The following is a 25,794-nucleotide window of genomic DNA, read 5'->3' as shown; positions in this document are numbered from 1 at the left end:
TTTTCTCCCAAATCCACAAAACTTTCACTTTTTTCCCAGAATTCTCCAATTTTTCCCAAATTTTACACATTTTAAAATTTTCCAGAATTTGACAATTCCCCCAAATTTCTCCCAAAATTTTTTCCCAAATCCACCAAATTTTCCCAATTTTTTCCCAGAATTCTTTTCTCCAAAGTTTTCCACATTTTGAAATTTTCCAGAATTTGACAATTTCCCCCAAATTCCTCCCAAAATTTTCTCCCAGATCCACCAAATTTTCCCATTTTTCCCAGAATTTTCTACTTTTTTCCTAAAATTTCCCAATTTTCTCCAGAATTCAACAATTTTTCCCACATTTTCTATAAATTCTCAAAGTTTTCTCAAAATTTTCTCCCAAACCATCAAATTCTCCCAATTTTTTTCAGAACTTGAAAATTTCCCCCAAATTTTCTGAGAATTCTCAAATTTCTCTCAAAATTTTCTCCCAAACGCACAAAATTCTGACAATTTTTTCCAGAATTTTTTCCCAAAATTTTCCATATTTTGAATTTTTCCAGAATTCCCAATTTCTCCCAAAATTTCTGAGAATCCCCAAATTTCTCCCAAAATTTTCTCCCAAATCCACAAAACTTTCACTTTTTTCCCAGAATTCTCCAATTTTTCCAAAATTTTACACATTTTGAAATTTTCCAGAATTTGACAATTTCCCCCAAATTTCTCCCAAAATTTTCTCCCAAATTCATCAAATTTTCCCAATTTTTTCCAGAATTTGACAATTTCTCCCAAATTTTCTGAGAATTCCAAAATTTTTCCCAAAATTGTCTTACAAGTCCACCAAATTTTTCAATTTTTCCCAGAATTACCCATTTTTTTCTTAATTTTTTAACATTTTGAATTCTTCTAGAATTTGACAATTTCTCTATTTCTGAGAATTCCCAAATTTCTCCCAAAATTTTCTCCCAAATCCACAAAACTTTCATAATTTTTTCCCAGAATTCTCCATTTTCCTGACATTTTCCACATTTTGAATTCTTCCAGAATTTGACAATTTCACTCAAATTTCCTGAGAATTCCCAAATTTCTCCCCAAATTTTCTCCCCAATCCACCAAATTTTCCCAATTTTTTCCCAGAATTCTTCACTTTTTCCAAATTTTCTGAGAACTCCCCTATTTTCCCCAAAATTCCCAAATTTTTTTCAGAATTCCCCATTTTCCCACTTTTTTCCCAAATTTTCCCCAGAATTTTCCCCTTTTTTGCAGAATTTTTTTCTCCCAAATTTTCCTGTTTTTCATTTTCCCAGAATTCTCCAATTTTTTCCTCCTAAATTTTCCCAGAATTTCCCAGATTTTCTCCCAAATCCACAAAATTTTCCCAATTTTTTCAAAGAATTCTTTACTTTTATTCCAAAATTTTCACATTTTGAATTTTTCTAGAATGCGACAACTTCTCCCAATTTTCTCCCAAAATTTTCTCCCAAAATTTTCTCCCAAAATTTTCTCCCAAAATTTTCTCCCAACTGCACAAAATTTTCACAATTTTTTCCCAGAATTCTCCACTTTTTTGAAATTTTCCATTTTGAAAATTTCCAGAATTTGACAATTTCTCCCAAATTTTCTGAGACTTCCCAAAATTCTCCCAAAATTTTCTTCCAGAATTTTCCCCCAATATTTTCTCTCAAATCCACAAAATTTTCCCATTTTTTCCCCAGAATTCCCTCATTTTTTCTAAAATTTTTCACATTTTGAATTTTTCCAGAATTTGACAATTTCACCCAAATTTTCTGAGAATTCCCAAATTTCTCCCCAAATTTTCTCCCAAATCCACAAAATTTTCCCAAAATTCTTTACTTTTGTTCCAAAATTTTCACATTTTGAATTTTTCCAGAATGTGACAATTTCTCCCAAATTTCTCCCAAAGTTTTCTCCCAAATCCACAAAATCTTCTTTTTTTCCCAGAATTCTCCACTTTTAAAAAATTTTCCACATTTTGAATTTTTCCAGAATTTGACAATTTCTCCCAAATTTCCTGAGAATTCCCAAATTTCTCCCCAAATTTTCTCCCAAATCCACCAAATTTTCCCAATTTTTTTCCCTTAATTCTTTACTATTTTCCAAGTTTTCTGAGAACTCCCCAATTTTCCCCAAAATTTCCAAATTTTCAGAGGATTCCCAATTTTCCCACTTTTTTTCCCAATTTTTTCCCATTTTTTTGTGGAATTCCTGATTTTTCTCCCAATTTTTCCTGTTTTTTGTTTTCCCAGAATTCCCCAATTTTTTTCTCCTAAATTTTTCCCAAAATTTCCCAGATTTTCTCCCAAATCCATCAAATTTTCCCATTTTTTCCAAAATTTTCCGTTTTTTTTTCCTAAAATTTCCCAATTTCCTCCAGAATTTGACAATTTCTCCCAAATTTTCTAAGAATTCCCAAATTTTCTCCCCCAAATCCACCAAATTTCCCCATTTTTTCCCAGAATTCCCCAATTTTCCCAATTTTTCTGAGAACTCCCTGATTTTCCCCAAAATTCCCAAGTTTTCAGAGAATTCCCAATTTTCCCACTTCTTTCCCAAATTTTTCCCCAAAATTTTCCCATTTTTTTGTGGAATTCCTAATTTTTCTCCAAATTTTTCCTGTGTTTTGTTTTCCCAGAATTCCCAATTTTTTCTCCTAAATTTTCCCAGAATTGCCCAAATTTTCTCCCAAATCCACCAATTTTCCCATTTTTTCTAAAGTTATCCACTTTTTTCTTTTTTCCAAAATTTCCCAATTTCCTCCAGAATTTGACAATTTCTCCCAAATTTTCTAAGAATTCTCAAATTTTTCTCAAAATTTTCTCCCAAATCCATCAAATTTTCCCATTTTTTTCCAGAATTTGACAATTTCCCCCAAATTTTCTGAGAATTCTCAAATTTATCCCAAAATTTTCTCCAAAACCCACAAAATTTTGACATTTTTTCCCAGAATTCTTTTTCCACAATTTTTCATATTTTGAATTTTTCCAGAATTTGACAATTTCTCCCAAATTTTGAGAATTCCCAAATTTCTCCCAAAATTTTCTCCCAAATCCACAAAACTTCCACTTTTTTCCCAGAATTCTCCAATTTTTCCAAAATTTTACACTTCTTGAAATTTTCCAGAATTTGACAATTTCCCCCAAATTTCTCCCAAAATTTTCTCCCAAATTAATCAAATTTTCCCAATTTTTTCCAGAATTTGACAATTTCTCCCAAATTTTCTGAGAATTCTCAAATTTCTCCCAAAATTTTCTCCCAAATCCATCAAATTTTGACAATTTTTTCCCAGAATTCTTTTTCCTGATATTTTTCACATTTTGAATTTTTCCAGAATTTGACAATTTCCCCCAAATTTCTCCCAAAATTTTCTCCCAAATCCACCAAATTTTCCCATTTTTTTACCCCAGAATTCCCTGATTTTCCCCAATTTTTCTGAGAACTCCCCAATTTCCCCCAAAATTCCCAAGTTTTCAGAGAATTCTCAATTTTCCCACTTTTTTTCCCAATTTTTTCCCATTTTTTGCAGAACCCCTAACTTTTCTCTGAATTTTTCCTGTTTTTTGTTTTCCCAGAATTCCCCAATTTTTTCTCCTAAATTTTCCCAGAATTTCCACAAAATTTCTCCCAAATCCACAAAATTTTCCCAATTTTTTCAAAGAATTCTTTATTTTTATTCCAAAATTTTCATAATTAAAATTTTTCCAGAATTTGACAATTTCTCCCAAATTTCTCCCAAAATTTTTTCCCAAAATTCTCTAAATTTTCCTAATTTTTTCCCAGAATTATCCACATTTTCCTGAAATTTTCCACATTTTGAAAATTTCCAGAATTTGACAATTTCTCCCAAATTTTCTGAGAATTCTCAAATTTCTCTCAAAATTTTCTCCCAAACCCACAAAATTTTGACAATTTTTTCCCAGAATTCTCCACTTTTTTGAAATTTTCCATTTTGAATTTTTCCAGAATTTGACAATTTCTCCCGAATTTCCTGAGAATTCCCAAATTTCTCCCAAAATTTTCTCTCAAATCCACCAAATTTTCCCAATTTTTTTCCCAGAATTCTCCACTTTTCCCAATTTTTCTGAGAACTCCCTGATTTTCCCCAAAATTTCCAAATTTTCAGAGAATTCCCATTTTCCCATTTTTTCCCCAAATTTTTCCTTTTTTTGCAGAATTCCTGACTTTTCTCTGAATTTTTCCTGTTTTTTGTTTTCCCAGAATTCCCCAATTTTTTCTCCTAAATTTTCCCAGAATTTCCACAAAATTTCTCCCAAATCCACAAAATTTTCCCAATTTTTTCAGAGAATTCTTTACTTTTATTCCAAAATTTTCACATTTTGAATTTTTCCAGAATTTGACAATTTCTCCCAAATTTCTCCCAAAATTTTTTCCCAAAATTCTCTAAATTTTCATAATTTTTTCCCAGAATTATCCACATTTTCCTGAAATTTTCACATTTTTAATTTTTCCAGAATTTGACAATTTCTCCCAAATTTCTGCCAAAATTTTTTCCCAAAATTCTCTAAATTTTCCTAATTTTTTCCCAGAATTATCCACATTTTCCTGAAATTTTCCACATTTTGAAAATTTCCAGAATTTGACAATTTCTCCCAGATTTCCTGAGAATTCCCAAATTTCTCCCCAAATTTTCTCTCAAATCCACCAAATTTTCCCAATTTTTTTCCCAGAATTCTTCACTTTTTTCCAAATTTTCTGAGAACTCCCCAATTTTCCCCAAAATTTCCAAATTTTCAGAGAATTCCCCATTTCTTCCCCAAATTTTCTCCCAAATCTCTCAGTTTTTCCCAAAATTTCCTAATTTTTTCTGACTTTTAAATTATTTCCCTTTTTTGTATTTTTCCCCCATTTACCCATAATTCCCCATTTTTCTCAAATTTTCAGATCATTCCCAAATTTTCCCCATAATTCCCCAATTTTTCAAAAATTTCCCCAGAATTCCCAAATTTCCCCCAAAATGTTCCCAGAATTCCCTACTTTTCCCAAAATTTTTCCCAAAATTCACAATTTTTCCCAAATTTCCCCCCAAATTTTCATTTTCCCACAATTCCCCAAATTTTTTCCCAGCATTCCCTGAATTTCTCCCTTATTTTCCCCCCAAATTTCCAAATTTTTCTCATTTCCCTGCCAGGGAAGAAGATGAAAAAAATTTGGAATCAACTCCCAAAATCCAATCCCAAATTTCTCCAAAATTTCCCAAATCTCAATCCCAGATTCCCAAAAATTTCAATTTCGCCCAAAATTCTCCAATTTTTTCCCATTTTTTGCCTCAAAATTCCCTTTTTTCCCCAAAATTTTCTTGAAATTTCCCAATTTTTTTCTAAATTTCCCCATTTATCTAAAATTTTATAAAATTTTATAAAATTTTCCTATAATTCCACCAATTTTCCTAAAATTTCTCAATTTATTCCAAATTTTTTCCAAAATTTCCTTGAAATCCCCAATTTTTTCCCCATTTTTTCCCAACTTTTCCCCAAATCTATTCTAATTTTTTTTCCAGAATTTCTCTGCCAAGGAATTTTGGGAATTTTTGGGAATTTTTGGGAATTTTTTGGGAATTTTTTGGGAATTCTCACCTCAACGCCGCCTCCCGCAGCGACTCCGCGGAATTTCCGGGAATTCGAATCCGGCACCGGGAATGAACCGGGGGCAAAAGTTCCAGGAATTTTTGGGGTTGGAGCTCCAGGAGAGTCAAGAGAGTTTCAATCCCTACAAGAAAATCAGGAATTTAAAAAAAAATTGGAAAATATTTGGGAATTTTAAGAAAATTTTGGGAAAAAATGGGGAAATTTACAAAAAAAATGGAGAAAATTTTGGGGAAAATTGAAAGAAATTTTGGTGAATTTTTAGAAAAATTTGGGGAAAATATTATAAAAATGGGGAAAATCAGGAATTTTGGAAAAATTTGGGTGAAAAAATTGTGAAAATTTAAGAAAATTTTGGGAAATTGGGGAAATTTGGGGAAAAAAAAGGGGAAATATGGGAAAAAATTGAGAAAATTTTGGAAAAAAATTGGAAAATTTTAAGAAATTTTGGTGAACTTGTATAAAAATTTGGGGAAAATATTATAAAAATGGGGAAAATCAGGAATTTTGGAAAAATTTGGGGAAAATATTGTAAAAATTTAAGAAAAATTGGGGAAATTGGGGAAATTTGGGGAAAAAAAAGGGGAAATTTGGGAAAAAATTGAGAAAATTTTTGGGAAAAATGGGAAAATTTTAAGACATTTTGGTGAACTTGTATAAAAATTTGGGGAAAATATTATAAAAATGGGGAAAAACAGGAATTTTGGAAAAATTTGGGGAAAAATTTGGGAATTTTAAGAAAATTCGGGAAAAAATGGGGAAATTTACAAAAAAAATGGAGAAAATTTTGGGGAAAATTGGGAAAATTGAAAGAAATTTTGGTGAATTTTTAGAAAAATTTGGGGAAAATATAAAAATGGGGAAAAACAGGAATTTTGGAAAAATTTGGGGAAAAATTTGGGAATTTTAAGAAAATTTGGGGGAAAAATGGGGAAATTTACAAAAAAAATGGAGAAAATTTTGGGGAAAATTGGGAAAATTTTAAGAAATTTTGGTGAATTTTTAGAAAAATTTGGGGAAAATATTCTAAAAATGGGGAAAATCAGAAATTTTGGAAAAATTTGGGGAAAATATTGTAAAAATTCAAGAAAATTTGGGGAAATTGGGGAAATTTGGGGAAAAAAAGGGGAAATTTGGGAAAAAATTGAGAAAATTTTTGGGAAAAATGGGAAAATTTTAAGACATTTTGGTGAACTTGTATAAAAATTTGGGGAAAATATTATAAAAATGGGGAAAAACAGGAATTTTGGAAAAAATTGGGGAAAAATTGGGGAATTTTAAGGAAATTTGGGAAAAAAATGGGGAAATTTACAAAAAAAATGGAGAAAATTTTGGGGAAAATTGGGAAAATTGAAAGAAATTTTGGTGAATTTTTAGAAAAATTTGGGGGAATATTATAAAAATGGGGAAAATCAGGAATTTTGGAAAAATTTGGGTGAAAAAATTGTGAAAATTTAAGAAAATTTGGGGAAATTGGGGAAATTTGGGGAAAAAAAAGGACAAATTTGGGAAAAAATTGAGAAAAATTTGGGAAAAATTGGGGAAATTTAAAGAAAATTTGGTGAACTTGTATAAAAATTTGGGGAAAATATTATAAAAATGGGGAAAAACAGGAATTTTGGAAAAATTTGGGGAAAATTTTGGAAATTTTAAGGAAATTTGGGAAAAAAATGGGGAAATTTACAAAAAAAAATGGAGAAAATTTTGGGAAAAAATTGGAAAATTTTAAGAAAGTTTGGTGAATTTGAAGAAAAAAGTGGAGAAATATAAAAATGGGAGAAATGAGGAATTTTGAAAAAAGGGAAAAAATTGTGAAATTTCAAGGAAATTGGGAAAATTGAAAAAATTTTAACAAAATTTAGGAAAATTAAGGCTGAAAAAGGGAAAAAATCAGAAAAAATGGAATATTTGAAAACAATTGGGGAAAATCTGAAAAATTTGGGAACTATCAAGAAAATCTGGAAAATTTTAGGAAAAATTTGAGAAATTTGACAAAAATTGTGGAAATTCAGGAAAAATTTGAGAAAATTTTGGGGAAAATTGGGAAGTTTTAAGAATTTTGGTGAATTTTTAGAAAAATTTGGGGAAGATATTCTAAAAATGGGGAAAAACAGGAATTTTGGAAAAAATTGGGGAAAAATTGGGGAATTTTAAGGAAATTTGGGAAAAAAATGGGGAAATTTACAAAAAAAATGGAGAAAATTTTGGGGAAAATTGGGAAAATTGAAAGAAATTTTGGTGAACTTGTATAAAAATTTGGGGAAAATATTATAAAAATGGGGAAAATCAGGAATTTTGGAAAAATTTGGGGAAAAATTGTAAAAATTTAAGAAAATTTGGGGAAATTGGGGAAAAAAAGGACAAATTTGGGAAAAAATTGAGAAAAACTTGGGAAAAATTGGGAAAAATTTAAGAAAGTTTGGTGAATTTTAAGAAAAAAGTGGAGAAATATAAAAATGGGGGAAATGAAGAATTTTGGAAAAAGGGAAAAAATTGTGAAATTTCAAGAAAATTTGAGAAAATTGGGAAAATTTTAGGAAAATTTGGGAAAATTAAGGCTGAAAAAGGGAAAAATTAAGAAAAAAATTGAATATTTGAAAATAATTGGGGAAATTCTGAAAAATTTGGGAAATGTCAAGAAAATCTGGAAAATTTTAGGGAAAATTTGAGAAATTTGACGAAAATTGTGGAAATTTAGGAAAAAATTGAGAAAATTTTGGGGAAAATTGGGAAATTTTAAGAATTTTGGTGAATTTTAAGAAAAATTTGGGAAAATATTATAAAAATGGAAAATCAGGAATTTTGGAAAAAAATTTTAAAAATGGGAAATTTTAAGAAAATTCAGGAAAATTTGGGAAAGTTTTAAGAAAATTTGGGGAAATTAAGGTTGAAAAAGGGAAGAAAATCAGTAAAATATTGGAATATTTGAGGAAAACTAGAGAAATTCTAGAAAATTTAGGAAATTTCCAGAAAATTTGGACAATTTTAGGAAAAAGAGGAAAATTTGAGAAAAATAGTGGAAATAAAATTCTGGGAAATTTTGCAGAAAATGTGGGAAATTTAAAAAAAAATTTAGGAATTTCAGGGAAAAACCTGGAAAATTTGAGAAAAAAATTGTGGAAATTGGGAAATTCTGAAAAATTCAGGGGGAAATTGGGAAATTTCCAGAAAATTTGGGAAATTTGAGGCTGAAAATGGGGAAAATAAGAAAAAATTTGATGAAAATTGTGGAAAAAATTGGAAATTGCTGGAAAAAATTGGGAAAACCTTGAAAAATTTTGGGGAATTCTGGAAACAAATGGGAAAAAAATTGGAGATTTGGAAAAAAAATTGGGATTTCACAGGAAATTTGGGGGAAAATCAGAGAATTTTGGGAAATTTGGAAAATTTCAAAGAAATTTAGGGAATTTTAGGGGGAAATGTGGAATTTTAATGTAAAAAATGGGAAAAAATAGGAAAAGTTTGTAAAAAAATCAGAATATTTGTGGAAAAATTGGGATTAATGGAAAAATTTAGGGAATATTGGAAGATTCTGGGAAAATATGGGAATTCTATAAAAACTTGGGAAAAAATAGAAAATCTGAAAAATTTCAGAGAACTTTAGGGAAAAATTTGGAAAATTTTAAGACAATTTCTGGAATTTGAAGGAAAAAATCAGGAAAAAATCAGGAAAATTTTGGGATATTTAAGAAAAATGGAAATTAGGAAAATCTGGAAAAATTGGGAAAAATTAAGGAAATTTTTTAAAAATTTGGGGAATTTTAGGAAAAATTTGGAATATTTAAGAAAAATTGAGGAAATTGGGGCATTCTGGAAAAATTTGGGGAAATTTTAGAGGGAAAATGTGGAAATTGGTGCTAAATATGGGAAAAATCAGAAAAAAAATTGGTAAAATGGGGGAATTTGGGGGAAATTTGATAAAAAAATGTAAAATTTGGGGGAAAATTGTGGAAAAATTTGGGATTACTGAAAAAAATTGGGAAAGATTTGGAGACTCTTGGAAAAATTTGTTTATGAAAAATTTGGGAATTCTGAAAAAAATTGGGAAAAATAAGAAATTCAGGAAAATTTTGGGAAAAATTGGGGAAATCTTGGGATATATGGGAGAATTACCAAAAAATTGAGAAAATCTTTGAAAATTCAGGGGAATTCTGGGAAAAATGGGAAGATTTGGGAAAAACTTGGGAAATTCACAAGAAATTTGGGAAAAAATGGGGAATTTTGAAAAAGTTTGGGAAAAATTAAGAAATTTTGATAAATTTTGGGAAAATTGGCAGATTTGAGGTATGAATTGGAAAATTTTAGGAAAATATGGGGAATTGTGGCAAAACTGGGGGAAAAATTTATAAAATTGTGGAGAAATGGGGAAATTTAGGAAAAAAATTGGGAAATTTCAAGAAAATTTTGGGGAGAAAAGGGAATTTTGAGGCAAAAAATTGGAAAAAATTGAGGAAAAATTGGGGAATTTTGGGCAAAATTGGATTTTTGGGAATCTGGGATTGAAATTTGGGATTTTTGGGGGGAAATTTGGGATTTTTTTCACCTTCTTCTCGAAGATCCAAAGATTCCACAAATTCCTGGATGGGGATCGAGCGCTCGTGGCCGCGGCAAATCCGGGAATTTTTTGAGAATTCCTGTAGGAAGAAAACCTCAAAAATTCTATTTTTTCCCTCATTCCAAATTCCCAAATTTTTAAACATTTATTTGGATTCAAACCTTGGAGTTTTCCTGGATTTTTCCATGATTTTCCAGACATTTACAAGGAGCAAAAACCCTTTGGATCAAAGTCTTGACGGCCAAAAAATCCACGGAATTCTCGTGGATGTGGCGCCGTAATTCCAGAAGATCTTGACCCTGTGGGGAAAAAAAAAAATCAAATTCATGGAAAAATTCAACAATTTGGGAATTTTTCCCAAAACAAATCCCCCCAAATCCCTCAAAATTCTGCCAATTTCCCCAAAATTCCCATTATTTTCATTGATTTTCCCAATATTTCCAGAATTCCACAAATTTTCCCCCAAATTTGTCCCTGAATTTTCCCATTTTTTCCTCAAATTTTCCCATTTTTTTCCCACAAATTTTCCCCAAATTTCCTTTAACTCTCCCTACTTCTCCCAATTTTTACCTAATTTCTGATTTTCTAATTTTTTTTCCCAGAATTCCCCAATTTTTTCCCTAAATCCCCCCATTTTCCCCTTATTTTTTTTTCCATTTTATGTCTCAAATTGTCCAATTTTTTTCTGGAAATTCCCCCAAATTTCCCTCATTTTATGCCTCAAATACCCCAAAATATCCAATTTTTTTTTCCTAAATTTTCCCCTGATTTTTCCCATTTTAAAATTCAAATTCCTCAATTCTTGCCATAAATTCCCCAATTTTCCCCTATTTTTTTCTCAATTTTTTCCCAAAATCCCCCCATTTCTCCCTATTTTTTCCCAGTTTTTTACCTCAAATTCCCCAATATTTTTTCTTCCAATTCCCCAATCTTTTCCTGATTTTTCCCATTTTATTCCACAAATTCCCCCAAATTTTTCCCATAAATTCCCCAATTTTCCCGTATTTTTTCCCATATTTTTTCCCATTTTATACCTGATATTCCCCAATTTTTTTCCTCAAATTCCTCAATTTTTTCCATAAATTCCCCAATTTTTTCCCATAAATTCCCCATTTTTTCCCATAAATTCCCCAATTTTTCCCTATCTTTTCCCTTGTTTTTTCCCATTTTTTACCTCAAATTCCCCAATTTTTTTCCTCAAATTCCCTAATTTTTTCCCATAAATTCCCCAATTTTTCCCCCCAAACTTCCCAAATTTTTCCCAAATTCCCCCAATTTTTTCCCATAAATTCCCCAATTTCCCCCTATTTTTTCCCCAATTTTTTCCCATTTTATACCTCAAATTCCCCAACTTTTTTCCTCAAATTCCTCGATTTTTTCCATAAATTCCCTATTTTTTCCCCAATTTTTTCCCTATTTTATACCTGATATTCCACATTTTTTTCCCTCAAATTCCCCAATTTTTTCCATAAATTCCCCATTTTTTCCCTATTTTATACCTGCTATTCCCCAATTTTTTCCCTCAAATTCCCCCAATTTTTTTCCATAAATTCCCCAATTTCTTTCCCATTTTATACCTGATATTCCCCAACTTTTTTCTTCAAATTCCCTGATTTTTTTCCATAAATTCCCCATTTTCCCCCAATTTTTTCCCTATTTTATACCTGATATTCCCCAATTTTTTCCCTAAATTTTTCCATAAATTCCCCAATTTTTTCCCTATTTTTTCTCCGATTTTTTCCCATTTTACACCTCATACTCCCCAATTTTTTTCCTCAAATTCCCCCAATTTTTTTCCATAAATTCCCCAATTTTTCCCCCCAAATTTTTCCCCCAATCCCCACCTCTGGCTGCAGGAAGAGGTGGCACCGCGCGGCGCTCCCGTCCCTGCCGGCTCTGCCGATTTCCTGCACGTAACTCTCCAAACTCCCAGGGATGTTATAATGAACAATTCCCTGAATTTGGGATTTATCCAAACCCATCCCAAATGAAATTGTGGCACAAAGGACCCTGATTCGATTTTCCATAAAATCCTCTTGGATTCTCCGCCGCTCCCGCGGGCACAGCCCGGCGTGGTACGCGGCCGAGACGCAAAATTCGCGAGGTTTTCCTGAAAAAAAAAACTAAAATTACAAAAATTTTTTGGGGAGTTTTTGGACAATCCTTGTGGTTTTTTTCTTCCCCATAATTCTCAGAATTTCCCAAAATTTTCCCAAATTTCCCCTAAATTTTATGCTAAATTTTCCCAATTTTTCCCAAATTTACCCCGAATTTCTTCCCCCAATTTTACTCTAAACTTCTTACCCCAATTTCCAGAATTTCCCCAAATTTTCCAGAGATTCCCCAATTTTTTCTTCAAATCCCTCAATTTTTCCTCCAAATTTTCCTGAAATTCCCCAATTTTTTCTTCAAATCCTTCAAATTTTCCCCCAAATTTTCCTCCAAATTTTCCTGAAATTCCCCAATTTTTTCTTCAAATCCTTCAAAATTTCCCCCAAATTTTCCTGAAATTCCCCAATTTTTTCCTCAAATCCTTCAATTTTTCCCCCCAAATTTTCCTGAAATTCCTCAATTTTTTCTTCAAATCCCTCAAATTTTCCCTCATATTTCTCAGAATTTCACCAAATTTTGCAATTTTTACCCCAAATTTTCCCAGTTTTTCCCAAATGTCACCACTTTCCCCTAAATTTTACACAATTTTTCCCAAATTTCCCCATTTCCCCCAAATTTTCCCTTAAATTTCCCCATTTTTCCCCCAAATTTCCCCCAAACTTCCCCAAATTTTCCCAAATTTCCCCCAAATTTCTCAGCAATCCCCAATTTTCCCCCAAAATTTCTCAGAATTTCTCCAAATTTTCCCCAAATTTATCAAAATTTCCCCAAATTTTTGCAAATTTCCCCCTAATTTTCCTGAAATTCCCCAATTTTTCCTCCAAATACCTCAAATTTTCCCAATTATCTTCAAATTTTCCCCCAAATTTCTCAGAATTTCCCCCAAATTGTGCCCCAAATTTATCAGAATTTCCCAAAATTTTCTCCAAATCCAGCAAACTTTTCCCCAAATTTCTCAGAATTTCTCCAAATTTAATCCTAAATATTCCCAATTTTCCCCAAATTTCTCAACTTCTTCCAAATTTTACAGAATCTTCCCCAAATTTCCTAATTTCTCCCAAATTCCCCCATATTCTTCAAATTTCCCCCCAAATTTCCAGAATTTCCCCAAATTTCCCTCGAAATCACTCAATTTTTCCCCCAAATTTATCAAAATTCCCCCAAATTTTCCCAAATTTTTCAGAATTTCCCCAAATTTCCTCCAAATCCCTCAAATTTTTCCCCAAATTTTACCCTAAATTTTTCCAAATTTCCCAGAATTTTCCCAAATTTCCCCCAAATTCCTCAAAATTTCCCAAATTTTCCCCAAATTCATCAGAATTTCCCAAAATTTCCCCCAGATTTCTCAGATTTCCCCCAAATTTCTCAGAACTCCCCCAATTTTCCTGAAATTCCTCAAATTTTCCTCCAAATCCCTCAAATTTCCCCCCAAATTTCTCAGAATTTCCCCAAATTTTCCCCAAATTTTCCCTAAATTTCTAAAAATTTCCCCCCAAATTTCTCAGAATTTCCCCAAATTTTCCACAAATTCTTCAAATTTGTTCCCCAAATTTCCCTGGAATTCTTCAAATTTATCAGATTTTTTTCAAATTTCTCAGAATTTCCCCAAATTTCCCCCAAATTTCTCAGAAATTCCCCAAATTTCCCCCAAATTTCTCAGAATTCCCCAATTTTCCTGAAATTCCTCAAATTTTCCTCCAAATTTTACCCTAAATTTTTCCAAATTTTCCAGAATTTTCCCAAATTTCCCCAAATTTCTCAGAATTCCCCCAAATTTTCCCCAACTTTTCCCAAATTTCTCAGAATTCCCCCAAATTTCTCAGAATTTCCCCAAATTTTCCCGATTTTTTTCCCAAATTTTCTCAGAATTTTTTCCAAATTTCCCCAAATTTTCCCAAATTTCCCCCAAATTCCTCAAAATTTCCCAAATTTTCCCCCAAATTTTCTCAGAATTTCCCCAAATTTTCCCAATTTCCGCCCAAATTTCTCAGAATTTCTCCCAAATTTTCCCCAAATCCCTCAAATTTCCCCCAAATTTCCCCCAAATTTCCAGAATTTCCCCCAAATTTCCCTCCCAGCCTGGGTTTTTCCCACCTTTCCCCGTTTTTATCCGGGATTTTTCCGGGATTTCCGGGAATTCCCGTCGGATCAGCGCCGCCAGCCGCTCGCACTCCTCGCGCCGGGTGCAAAAAACGAGCACGGAATTCCCAAAATTTTCAGAATTCCCAGAATTCCCAGAATTCCCAAAAGTCCAAGCTTGGAGCAGCTCCAGCAGGGCCTGGATTGGGAAAAAAAAATCAGGAATTAGTCACAAAAAATGGGATTTTTTCCCAAGGAAAATCGGATTTTAAGGTGTAAAAATGGGGAATTTGTGCCCAAAAAAATCTGATTTTTTTCTCATAAAAATGGGGAATTTGTCCCCTAAAATTAGGATTATTTTCCCAGAGAAATGGGGAATTTGTCCCAAAAACTGGATTTTTTTCCCACAAAAAAAATGGGATTTTAGGGTGTAAAAATGGGGAATTTGTCCTCAAAAATTGGAATTTTTTTTCCCATAAAAACGAGATTTTAGGGCTTAAAAATGGAGATTATGCCCAAATAAAATTGGGACTTTTTCCCCATAAAAATGGGCAATTTGTCCTGAAAAATGGGATTTTTTTCTCATAAAAATGGGGAATTTGTACTCAAAAATTGGGATTTTTTTCCCATAAAAATGGGAATTTGTCATAGAAAAATGGGAATTTTTTCCCATTAAAATGGGGAATTTGTATCAAAAAATTGGGAATTTTTTTCCCATAAAAATGGGGAATTTGTCATAAAAATTGGATTTTTTTTTCCATAAAAATGGGGAATTTGTACTCAAAAATTGAATTTTTTTTCCCATAAAAATGGGGAATTTGTCATAAAAATCGGATTTTTTTCCCCATAAAAATGGGGAATTTGTACTCAAAAATTGGGATTTTTTTCCCATAAAAATGAGATTTTAGGGCATAAAAATGGAGAATTTGTCCTGAAAAATGGGATTTTTTTTTCCCATAAAAATGGGGAATTTGTCAAAAAAAATTGAGATTTTTTTTCCATAAAAATGGGAATTTGTCATAGAAAAATGGGAATTTTTTCCTCATAAAAATAGGGAATTTGTCCTGAAAAATGGGATTTTTTTTCCCATAAAAATGAGATTTTAGGGCATAAAAATGGGGAATTTGTCCTGAAAAAAATGGGAATTTTTTCCTCATAAAAATGGGGAATTTGTACTCAAAAATTGAGATTTTTTTTCCATAAAAATGGGAATTAGTCATAGAAAAATAGGAATTTTTTCCTCATAAAAATGGGGAATTTGTCCTCAAAAATTGGAATTTTTTTCCCATAAAAATGAGATTTTAGGGCATAAAAATGGGGAATTTGTCCTGAAAAATGAAATTTTTTTCCCATAAAAATGGGGAATTTGTCATAAAAATCGGATTTTTTTCCCCATAACAATGGGGAATTTGCCCTGAAAAATTGGGATTTTTTTCCCATAAAAATGGGGAATTTGTCATAAAAATCGGAATTTTTTCCCATAAAAATGGGGAATTTCCCCTGAAAAATTGGGATTTTTTTCCCATAAAAATGAAATTTTAGGGCATAAAAATGGAGAAATTGTCCTGAAAAATGGTATTTTTTTCCCATAAAAATGGGGAATTTGTCAAAAAATGGGATTTTTTCCCATAAAAATTGGGAATTTCTTAAAAAAAAGAGATTTTTTTCCCATAAAAGCAGGATTTTATGGCATAAAAATGGGGAATTTGTACTCAAAAATTGGGATTTTTTACTATAAAAAGGGAATTTTGTCATAGAAAAATGGGATTTTTTTCCCCATAAAAATGGGGAATTTGTCAAAAAAATTGGGATTTTTTTTTTTCCATAAAAATGGGATTTTCTTCCCATAAAAATGGGGAATTTGTACTCAAAAATCGGGATTTTTTTCCCATAAAAAGGGGAATTTGTCCCAAAAAAATTGGAATTTTTTTCCCATAAAAATGAGATTTTAGGGCATAAAAATGGAGAATTTGTCCTGAAAAATGGGATTTTTTTCCCATAAAAATGGGGAATTTGTACTCAAAAATTGAAATTTTTTTTCCATAAAAATGGGAATTTGACATAGAAAAATGGGAATTTTTTCCCATAAAAATGGGGAATTTGTACTCAAAAAAGGGGATTTTTTCCCATAAAAATTGGGAATTTCTCAAAAAAAAAGAGATTTTTTTTCCCATAAAAACAGGATTTTATGACATAAAAATGGGGAATTTGTACCCAAAAATTGGGATTTTTTACCATAAAAAGGGGATTTTGTCATAGAAAAATGGGATTTTTTTTCCCATAAAAATGGGGAATTTGTCAAAAAAATTGGTTTTTTTTCCCATAAAAACGAGATTTTAGGGCTTAAAAATGGAGATTATGCCAAAAAAAAATTGGGACTTTTTCCCCATAAAAATGGGCAATTTGTCCTGAAAAATTGGATTTTTTTCTCATAAAAATGGGGAATTTGTACTTAAAAATTGGGATTTTTTCCCATAAAAAGACTAATTTGTCATAGAAAAATGGGAATTTTTTCCCATAAAAATGGGGAATTTGTACTCAAAAATTGAAATTTTTTTCCCATAAAAATGGGGAATTTGTCATAAAAATCGGATTTTTTTCCCCATAAAAATGGGGAATTTGCCCTGAAAAAATGGGATTTTTTTCCCATAAAAATGAGATTTTATGGGATAAAAATGGGGAATTTGTCCCAAAAAATGGGATTTTTTTTTCCCATAAAAATGGGGAATTTATTCCCAAAAAATCTAATTTTTCCTCATAAAAATGGACAATTTGTCCTGAAAAATTGGAATTTTTTTCCCCATAAAAATGGGGAATTTATCCTCAACAATTGGGATTTTTTTTCCATAAAAAGGGGATTTAGTCTTAGAAAAATGGGAATTTTTTCCTCATAAAAATGGGGGATTTGTCCTCAAAAATTGGAATTTTTCTCCCATAAAAATGAGATTTTAGGGCATAAAAATGGAGAATTTGTCCTGAAAAATGGGATTTTTTTTCCCATAAAAAGGGGAATTTATTCCCAAAAAATCTAATTTTTCCTCATAAAAATGGAGGATTTGTTCTGAAAAATTTGATTTTTTTCCCATAAAAACGGGGTTTTAAGGTGTAAAAATGGGAAATTTATGCCCAAAAAAATCAGATTTTTTCCTCATAAAAATGGGGAATTTGTACTCAAAAACTGGATTTTTGTTTCCCATAAAAATGGGGAATTTGTACTCAAAAATTGGAATACTTTTTCCCCAGAAAAATATGGAATTTGTACCAAAAAACTGGGGTTATTTTTCCCATAAAATGGGGAATTTGTCAAAAAAATTGGATTTTTTTCCCATAAAAATGAGATTTTTAGGGCATAAAAATTGGAGTTTTGTCCCAAAAACTGGGCTTTTTTTTCCCATAAAAAGGGGAATTTATTCCCAAAAAATCTAATTTTTCCTCATAAAAATGGAGGATTTGTCCTGAAAAATTGGAATTTTTTTCCCATAAAAATGGGGAATTTCTCCCCAAAAAATTGTGATTTTTTTTCCCATAAAAATGAGATTTTAGGGCATAAAAATGGGAATTTTTTGCCATAAAAATGAGGAATTTCTCCCAAAAAATAATTTTTATTTCCCCTCCAATAAAACCGCGACCGACCCGATCGCGGTCGGGATCCAGGGACGCCGAGAGCCGAAGGTTTTTGGGAATTCCGACGATGGCGGCGCCGATTGGCGCGGAAATCCCCAAATGTTGGGAAATGTGGCGAAGCGCGGCCGCCGTGGCCGTGGCCGTGAGCCCCAGGAAGCAGCGAACGCCCAAACGCTCCCGGAGGATCTGGGGGAGAAAATAAAATTAAATTTGGGGTTGGTAAAATAAATTGGGATTTTTGGGGATGGGATAAAATTGGGATTTTTGGGGTTTTTGGGGGTTTTTATGGGGAAGTGGAGGGGAAAGGGTGGGAGAAAAAGAGGGGAAATTGAGGGGAAAAGAGCAGGAAAAAGGAAAAAAAAGAGGGAAAATAGTGGGAAAAAGGGCAGAGGAAAGAGGGGAAAAAACAGGAAAAATGGAGGGAAAAAAAAGAAAATTTAGGGAAAAGAGCAGGAAAAAAGAGCAGGGTAAAAAAAGGAAAAAAAAAGAGGAAAAATGGTGGAAAAAAGAGCAGGAAAAAGGGAAATTGAGGGGAAAAGAGCAGGAAAAAAGGGAAAAAAACCAGGAAAAATGGTGGGAAAAATGGAGGGAAAAAAGGAAAATTTAGGGAAAATTGAGGGAAAAAGAGCAGGGTAAAAAAAGGAAAAAAAAAGAGGAAAAATGGTGGAAAAAAGAGCAGGAAAAAGGGAAAATGGAGGGGAAAAGAGTAGGAAAAAAGGGGAAATGGAGGGGAAAAGAGCAGGAAAAAGAGGGAAAAATGGTGAGGAAAATTGAGGGAAAAATGGAAAATTTAGGGGAAAAGAGCAGGAAAAAGAGGAGGAAAAATGGGGAAATTGAGGGGAAAAGAGCAAGAAATAAAGGGAAAAAAAGAGGAAAAATGGTGGGAAAAAGGGAAAAATTAGGGAAAAATTTAGAGAAAAAGAGAAGGGAAAAGGAAAAAAAAAGAAGAAAAATGGTGGGAAAAGGGGCAGGGAAAAAGGGGAAATTGAGGGAGAAAGAGCAGGAAAAAAAAGAAAAAAAAGGAAAAATTGAGGGGAAAATGGAGGGAAAAAAGGAAAATTTAGGGAAAATTGAGGGAAAAAGAGCAGGGGAAAAAAGGAAAAAAAAAGAGGAAAAATGGTGGAAAAAAGAGCAGGAAAAAGGGAAAATTGAGGGGAAAAGAGCAGGAAAAAGAGAAGGAAAAATGGGGAAATTGAGGGGAAAAGAGCAAGAAATAAAGGAAAAAAAAAAGAGGGAAAATGGTGGGAAAAAGGGAAAAATTAGGGGAAAATTGAGGGAAAAAGAAGGGAAAATGAAAAAAAAAGAGGAAAAATGGTGGGAAAAGGGGCAGGGAAAAAGGGAAAATTGAGTGGAAAAGCTCAAGAAAAAAAAAGAAGGAAAAATGTGGGAAAAAGGGAAAATTTAGGGAAAATGGAGGGGAAAAGGGCAGGAAAAAAGAGAAAAAATGGGAAAAAAGAGGGGAAAGAGGAGGGAACAAAAGGTGGAAAATGGAGGAAAAGGGGCAGGAAAAATGGAGGGAAAAATGACAGGGAAAAAGGGAAAAAGAGGGAAAATTGACAGGAAAAGCTCAGGAAAAAATGGGAAAAAAAGGGAAAAATGGTGTGAAAAATGGAGGGAAAACCAGAAAATTTAGGGAAAATTGAGGGGAAAGCTCAGGAAAAAAAAGAAAAAAAAAGAGGAAAAATGGAGGGGAAAAGGGCAGGGAAAAACAAAATTGAGGGGAAAAGAGCAGGAAAAAAGGGGAAAAAAAGAGGAAAAATGGTGGAAAAGGGGCAGGGAAAAAGGGAAATTTGAGGAGAAAAAAGCAGGAAAAAAAGGAAAATTTAAGGAAAAATGGAGGGAAAAATGGAGGGAAAAAAGGAAAATTTAGGGAAAATTGAGGGAAAAAGAGCAGGGGAAAAAAAGGAAAAAAAAAGAGGAAAAATGGTGGAAAAAAGAGCAGGAAAAAGGGAAAATTGAGGGGAAAAGAGTAGGAAAAAAAGGGAAAAAAGAGGAAAAATGGTGAGGAAAATTGAGGGAAAAATGGAAAATTGAGGGGAAAAGAGCAGGAAAAAGAGAAGGAAAAATGGGGAAATTGAGGGGAAAAGAGCAAGAAATAAAGGGGAAAAAAAAGAGGAAAAATGGTGGGAAAAAGGGAAAAATTAGGGAAAAAATTGAGGGAAAAAGAGAAGGGAAAAGGAAAAAAAAGAAGAAAAATGGTGGGAAAAGGGGCAGGGAAAAAGGGAAAATTGAGGGAGAAAGAGCAGGAAAAAAAAAAGAAAAAAAAGGAAAAATTGAGAGAAAAAAGGAAAATTTAGGGAAAATTGAGGGAAAAAGAGCAGGGAAAAAAAAGGAAAAAAAAAGAGGAAAAATGGTGGAACAAAGAGCAGGAAAAAGGGAAATTGAGGGGAAAAGAGCAGGAAAAAAGGGAAAAAAACCAGGAAAAATGGTGGGGAAAATGGAGGGAAAAAGGGAAAATTTAGGGGAAAAGAGCAGGAAAAAGAGAAGGAAAAATGGGGAAATTGAGGGGAAAAGAGCAAGAAATAAAGGAAAAAAAAAGAGGAAAAATGGTGGGAAAAAGGGAATAATTAGGGAAAAATTGAGAGAAAAAGAGAAGGGAAAATGAAAAAAAAAGAAGAAAAATGGTGGGAAAAGGGGCAGGGAAAAAGGGAAAATTGAGGAGAAAAGAGCAGGAAAAAAGGGAAAAAAACCAGGAAAAATGGTGGGGAAAATGGAGGAAAAAAAGTGGAGAAAAGGAGGGAAAAAAAGGGAAAATAAAGAGGAAAAAGAGTAGGAAAATTGAGGTAAAAAGGTAAAAAAAGAGGGAAATAGAGCAGGAAAAAAGGGAATATGGAGGGGGAAATGGCAGGAAAAAGAACAGAAAGAAGAGGAAAAAAAGGGGAAAGAGGAGGGAACAAAAGGTGGAAAATGGAGGAAAAGGGGCAGGAAAAAAAGAAAAAATAAGAGGGAAAATGAAGGGAAAAAGAGGGAAAATTGAGGGGAAAAGAGCAGGAAAAAAGGGAAAAAAAGAGAAAAAATGGTGGGAAAAATGGTGGGAAAAATGGATGCAAAAAGGGAAAATTGAGGGGAAAATGAAGGGAAAAAGCAGGAAAAAGAGGGGAAATTGAGGGGAAAAACTCAGGAAAAAAGAGGAAAAATGGTGGGGAAAAAGAGCAGGAAAAAAGGGGAAATGGAGGGAAAAAGGGCAGGGAAAAAGGGAAAATTGAGGAGAAAATTGAGGGGGAAAGAGCAGGAAAAGAGAAAAAATTGAGGGGAAAAGAGCAGGAAAAAAAAAGAGGAAAAATGGAGGGAAAAAGGGAAAATTGAGGGAAAATTGAGGGAAAAAGAGCACGAAAAAAGAGAAGGAAAAAAGGGGAAATTGAGGGGAAAAGAGCAGGGAAAAAGGAAAAAAAGAGGGAAAATGGAGGGGAAAAGCTCAGGAAAAAAAAGAAAAAGAAAAGAGGAAAAATGGTGAGAAAAATGGAGGGAAAAAGGGAAAATTGAGGGAAAAAAAGCAGGAAAATTGAAGAATTTAAAAAAAGCACTAAAATTCAGAATTTTAACCTTGCAAACCCTGAGGTAAGCGGGCCTGAAGTTGTGGGACCATTGGGAGATGCAATGAGCTTCATCCAGGCAGGCGAAAGCCACGGGCGGAAAATTCCGGAAAAAGCGGCAGAAACTTCCGGAAGCCGCCACAAATTCCGGGGAAAGCAGCAAAATTTGAGCTTGGCCGCTCTGGATCTGAGGGAAAATCGGGTTTGTTTTAAATTTTGGAGGGGTTTTTGGGGATGGTTGATGTGGGATAATTTGAATTTTTGGGGTTTTTTACTCACTTTTTTCAAGGCCGATTCGCGTTGGGATGGGGTGAGGTGGGAGTGGATGCGGACGGCTCTGAGGGAGGAAGGTAGGCCGGAAATCTGGGGTTGGAGAGAAAAATTGGGAGTTTTTTTTTCCTAAAAATGGAATTTTTTTCCTCACAAAAAGCAGGATTTGTCCCAAAAATTGGGATTTTTATTCCCATAAAAATGGGATTTTTTTCCCTCAAAAAATTGGGAATTTATTCCGCAAAAAATCAGATTTTTCCCCTCAGAAAGTGTGAGGTTTGTTCCCAAAATTGGGATTTTTATTCCCATAAAAATTAGGATTTTTCCCCTCAGAAAATGTGGGATTGGTCCCTAAAATGGGATTTTTATTCCCATAAAATGGGATTTTTTTCCTCATAAAATGTGGGATTTATCCCCAAAATTGGGACTTTTATTCCCATAAAAATGGGATTTTTTCCCTCAGAAAATGTGGGAATTATCCCCAAAATTGGGATTTTTATTCCCAAGAAAAAGGGATTTTTCTTTCCACATAAAACGTGGGATTTATCCCCAAAATTGGGATTTTTACTTCCATAAAAATAGGATTTTTTTCCTTCAGAAAATGTGGGATTTATCCCCAAAATTGGGATTTTTTATTTCCATAAAAATGAGATTTTTTTCCCTCAAAAAATTGGGAATTTATTCCACAAAATATCTGATTTTTCCCCTCAGAAAGTGTGGGGTTTGTCCCTAAAATTCGGATTTTTTATTTCCATAAAAATGGGATTTTCCCCTCAGAAAATGAGGGATTTTTCCTCAAAATTGGGATCTTTATTCCTATAAAAATGAGATTTTTTTCCCTCAGAAAATTGGGAATTTATTCCCCAAAAAATCAGACTTTTGTCCTCAGAAAATGTGGGATTTATCCTGAAAATTGGGATTTTTTATTTCAATAAAAATGGGATTTTTTCCCTCAGAAAATGTGGGATTTATCCCCAAAATTGGGATTTTTTTATTCCAATAAAAATGGGATTTTTTCCCTCAGAAAATGTGGGATTGGTCCCTAAAATTGGGATTTTTTATTTCGATAAAAATGGGAATTTTTTTCCTCAAAAAATTGGGAATTTATTCCCCAAAAAATCAGATTTTTTTACCCAGAAAATGTGGGATTTATCCCCAAAATTGAAATTTTTATTGCCAAAAAATGGGATTTTTTTCCTCAGAAAATGTGGAATTTGGCTTAAAAAATTCCAATTTCTTATAAAAAGGGGGAATTTGGTTTGAAAAATTTCAATTTTTTCTTATAAAAATGGGGAATTTGGGTCAAAATATTAGGTTTTTTCTTATAAAAATGGGGAATTTGGCTCAAAAAATTAGAATTTTTTCTTATTAAAATGTGGAATTTGGTTCGAAAAATTAGAATTATTTTCTTATAAAAATGGGGAATTTGACTTGAAAAATCAGATTTTTTTTCTTATAAAAATGAGAAATTTGGGTCAAAAAATTAGATTTTTTTTGTTATTAAATTGGGAATTTGGGGTAAAAAATTAGAATATTTTTCTTATAAAAATGGGGAATTTGGTTGAAGAAATTAGAATTTTTTCTTATAAAAACCGGGCATTTGGGTAAAATAATTGGATTTTTTTTATTATAAAAATGGGGAATTGCTTGAAAAATTAGAATTTTTTCTTATAAAAATGGGGAATTTGACTTGAAAAATTAGATTTTTTTTCTTATAAAAATGAGAAATTTGGGTCAAAAAATTAGATTTTTTTTGTTAGAAAATGGGGAATTTGGGGTAAAATATTAGAATTTTTTTCTTATAAAAATGGGGCATTTGGGTAAAATAATTAGATTTTTTTTCTTATAAAAATGGGGAAATTGTCTCAAAAAATTTGATTTTTTTTCCTATAAAAATGGGGAATTTGGCTTGAAAAATTAGAATTTTTTTCTTATAAAAATGGGGAATTTAGCATGAAAAATTCAATTTTTTTTTAATAAAAATGGCGAAATTGGCTCAAAAAATTTGATTTTTTTTCTTATAAAAATGGGAAAATTGGCTCAAAAAATTAGATTTTTTTTTAAATAAAAATAGGGAAATTGGCTGAATAAATTGAGATTTTTTTGGGGAATTTCAGGAATACCTGATCATCCATCAGGGAGACGAGAGGGGAAATGACCAAGGCGATGCCGCCGGAATTTCGGTGGTAGAGGAAGGCGGGGAGTTGGTAACAAAGGGATTTCCCTGTTCCTGTGGGTAACACCAGCAGGGTGGAGATTCCTGGGAAAAAATAAAAAAAAAATTGGGAATTTTGGGATGGTGGGGGAGGAGGAAATGGGGGAAAAAAGGGGGGAAATAGAGGGAAAATGGAAGGAAAATGGAAGGGAAATTGAAGGGAAATAGAGGGGAAATGGAGGGAAAATGGAGGAAAAAATGGGAAAAATGGGAGGAAAAATGGAGGGAAAATGCAGGAAAAATGGAGGAAAAATGGAGGAAAAATGGAGGGAAAATACAGGAAAAATGGAGGAAAATTGAGGGAAAATTGAGGGAAAATGGAGGGAAAATGAAAGGGAAATTGAGGGAAAAATGGGAAAAAAGGGTGGGAAAATGGAGGAAAAAATAGGAAAAACCAGTGGGAAAATGGAGGGGAAAATGGGAAAAAAGGATGGAAAAGTAGAGGGAAAATGGAGGGAAAAAAGAAGGGAAAAATGGGGAAAAAGGTGGGAGAATGGAGGGAATTGGAGGAAAAAATGGGAAAAAAGGGTGGGGAAATGGAGGAAAAAATAGGAAAAATTGGTGGGGAAATGGAGGGGAAATTGAGGGAAAATGGAGGAGAAAAAGAAGGGAAAAACCAGAAAAAATGGTGGGGAAATGGATGGGAAATGAAAGGAAATGGAAGGGAAATGGAGGGAAAATGGGAAAAAAGGGTGAGAAAATGGAGGGGGAAAATGGGAAAAATGGGAGGAAAAATGGAGGGAAAATGCAGGAAAAATGGAGGAAAATGGAGGGAAAATTGAGAGAAAATGGAGGGAAAATGGAGGAGAAAATGAAAGGGAAATTGAGGGAAAAATGGGAAAAAATGGTGGGAAAATGGAGGAAAAAATAGGAAAAACCAGTGGGAAAATGGAGAGGAAAATGGAAAAAAGGATGGGAAAGTAGAGGGAAAATAGAGGGAAATATGGGAAAAAAAGGTGGAAAAATAGAGGAAAAAATAGGAAAAATTGGTGGGGAAATGGAGGGGAAATTGAGGGAAAATGGAGGAGAAAAAGAAGAGAAAAACCAGAAAAAATGGTGGGGAAATGGATGGGAAATGAAAGGAAATGGAGGGGAAATGGATGAAAAAATGGGAAAAAAGGGTGGGAAAATGGAGGGGGAAAATGGGAAAAATGGGAGGAAAAATGGAGGGAAAATGCAGGAAAAATGGAGGAAAATGGAGGTGAAATTGAGGGAAAATTGAGGGGAAAAATGGGCAAAAATGGGTGGGAAAATGGTGGAAAAAAATAGGAAAAACAGGTGGGAAAATGGAGGGAAAATGGAGGAGGAAGAAAAGGAAATTGGGATTTCTAAGGGCAATTTTTGGGAATTCTGAGGGGGTTTTTTTGGGAATTCTGAGGAGGGTTTTTTTATTTTTTTGAGATTTCTTGGGGATTTTTTTTAATTTTTTGTGGATATTTTTGTGGATTTTTGGGGGGATTTTTGGGATTTCTGAGCAGAATTTTTGGGATTTTTGAGGGGAATTTTTGGGATTTTTGTTCAGATTTTTGAGGGGTTTTTTTTGGATTTGTGAGGGGATTTTTTAGGGATTACTGTGGGGAATTTTTGGGAATTCTGAGGGAATTTTTTGGGAATTCTGAGGGGAATTTTTGGGATTTTAGGCAGGCTGTGAGGATTTTTTGGGTTTTTTTAAATAATTATTTTTGGGGATTTTTTGTTTGGTTGTTTTAGGGTTTTTGAGTAAATATTTTTGGGGATTTTTTTATTTTTGGGGGATGTTTTGGGATTTCTGAGAGGAATTTTTGGGATATTTTTGGGTATTATAGGGATTTT

General features: G+C 32.8%; 1 protein-coding gene across 1 annotated transcript in view; it reads right to left on the bottom strand.

Moving 5' to 3' along the window:
• Nucleotides 1-25,794, bottom strand: part of RECQL4 (RecQ like helicase 4) — a 54,642-nt gene that overhangs the window by 15,097 nt on the left and 13,751 nt on the right. The window contains exons 10-18 of the mRNA XM_033064044.2: nucleotides 23,891-24,027; nucleotides 21,777-21,860; nucleotides 21,508-21,684; nucleotides 17,974-18,150; nucleotides 14,356-14,539; nucleotides 11,994-12,259; nucleotides 10,311-10,448; nucleotides 10,138-10,228; nucleotides 5,586-5,718 (exon numbers count right to left, since the gene is read on the bottom strand). Coding sequence (XP_032919935.1) covers nucleotides 5,586-5,718; nucleotides 10,138-10,228; nucleotides 10,311-10,448; nucleotides 11,994-12,259; nucleotides 14,356-14,539; nucleotides 17,974-18,150; nucleotides 21,508-21,684; nucleotides 21,777-21,860; nucleotides 23,891-24,027 — 1,387 coding nt within the window. The remainder of the gene's footprint in view (nucleotides 1-5,585; nucleotides 5,719-10,137; nucleotides 10,229-10,310; nucleotides 10,449-11,993; nucleotides 12,260-14,355; nucleotides 14,540-17,973; nucleotides 18,151-21,507; nucleotides 21,685-21,776; nucleotides 21,861-23,890; nucleotides 24,028-25,794) is intronic.

This window comes from Catharus ustulatus, chromosome 1, assembly GCF_009819885.2.
Source record: "Catharus ustulatus isolate bCatUst1 chromosome 1, bCatUst1.pri.v2, whole genome shotgun sequence".
Classification (NCBI taxonomy): domain Eukaryota; kingdom Metazoa; phylum Chordata; class Aves; order Passeriformes; family Turdidae; genus Catharus; species Catharus ustulatus.
This window is presented reverse-complemented; position numbering and strand designations above follow the sequence as displayed.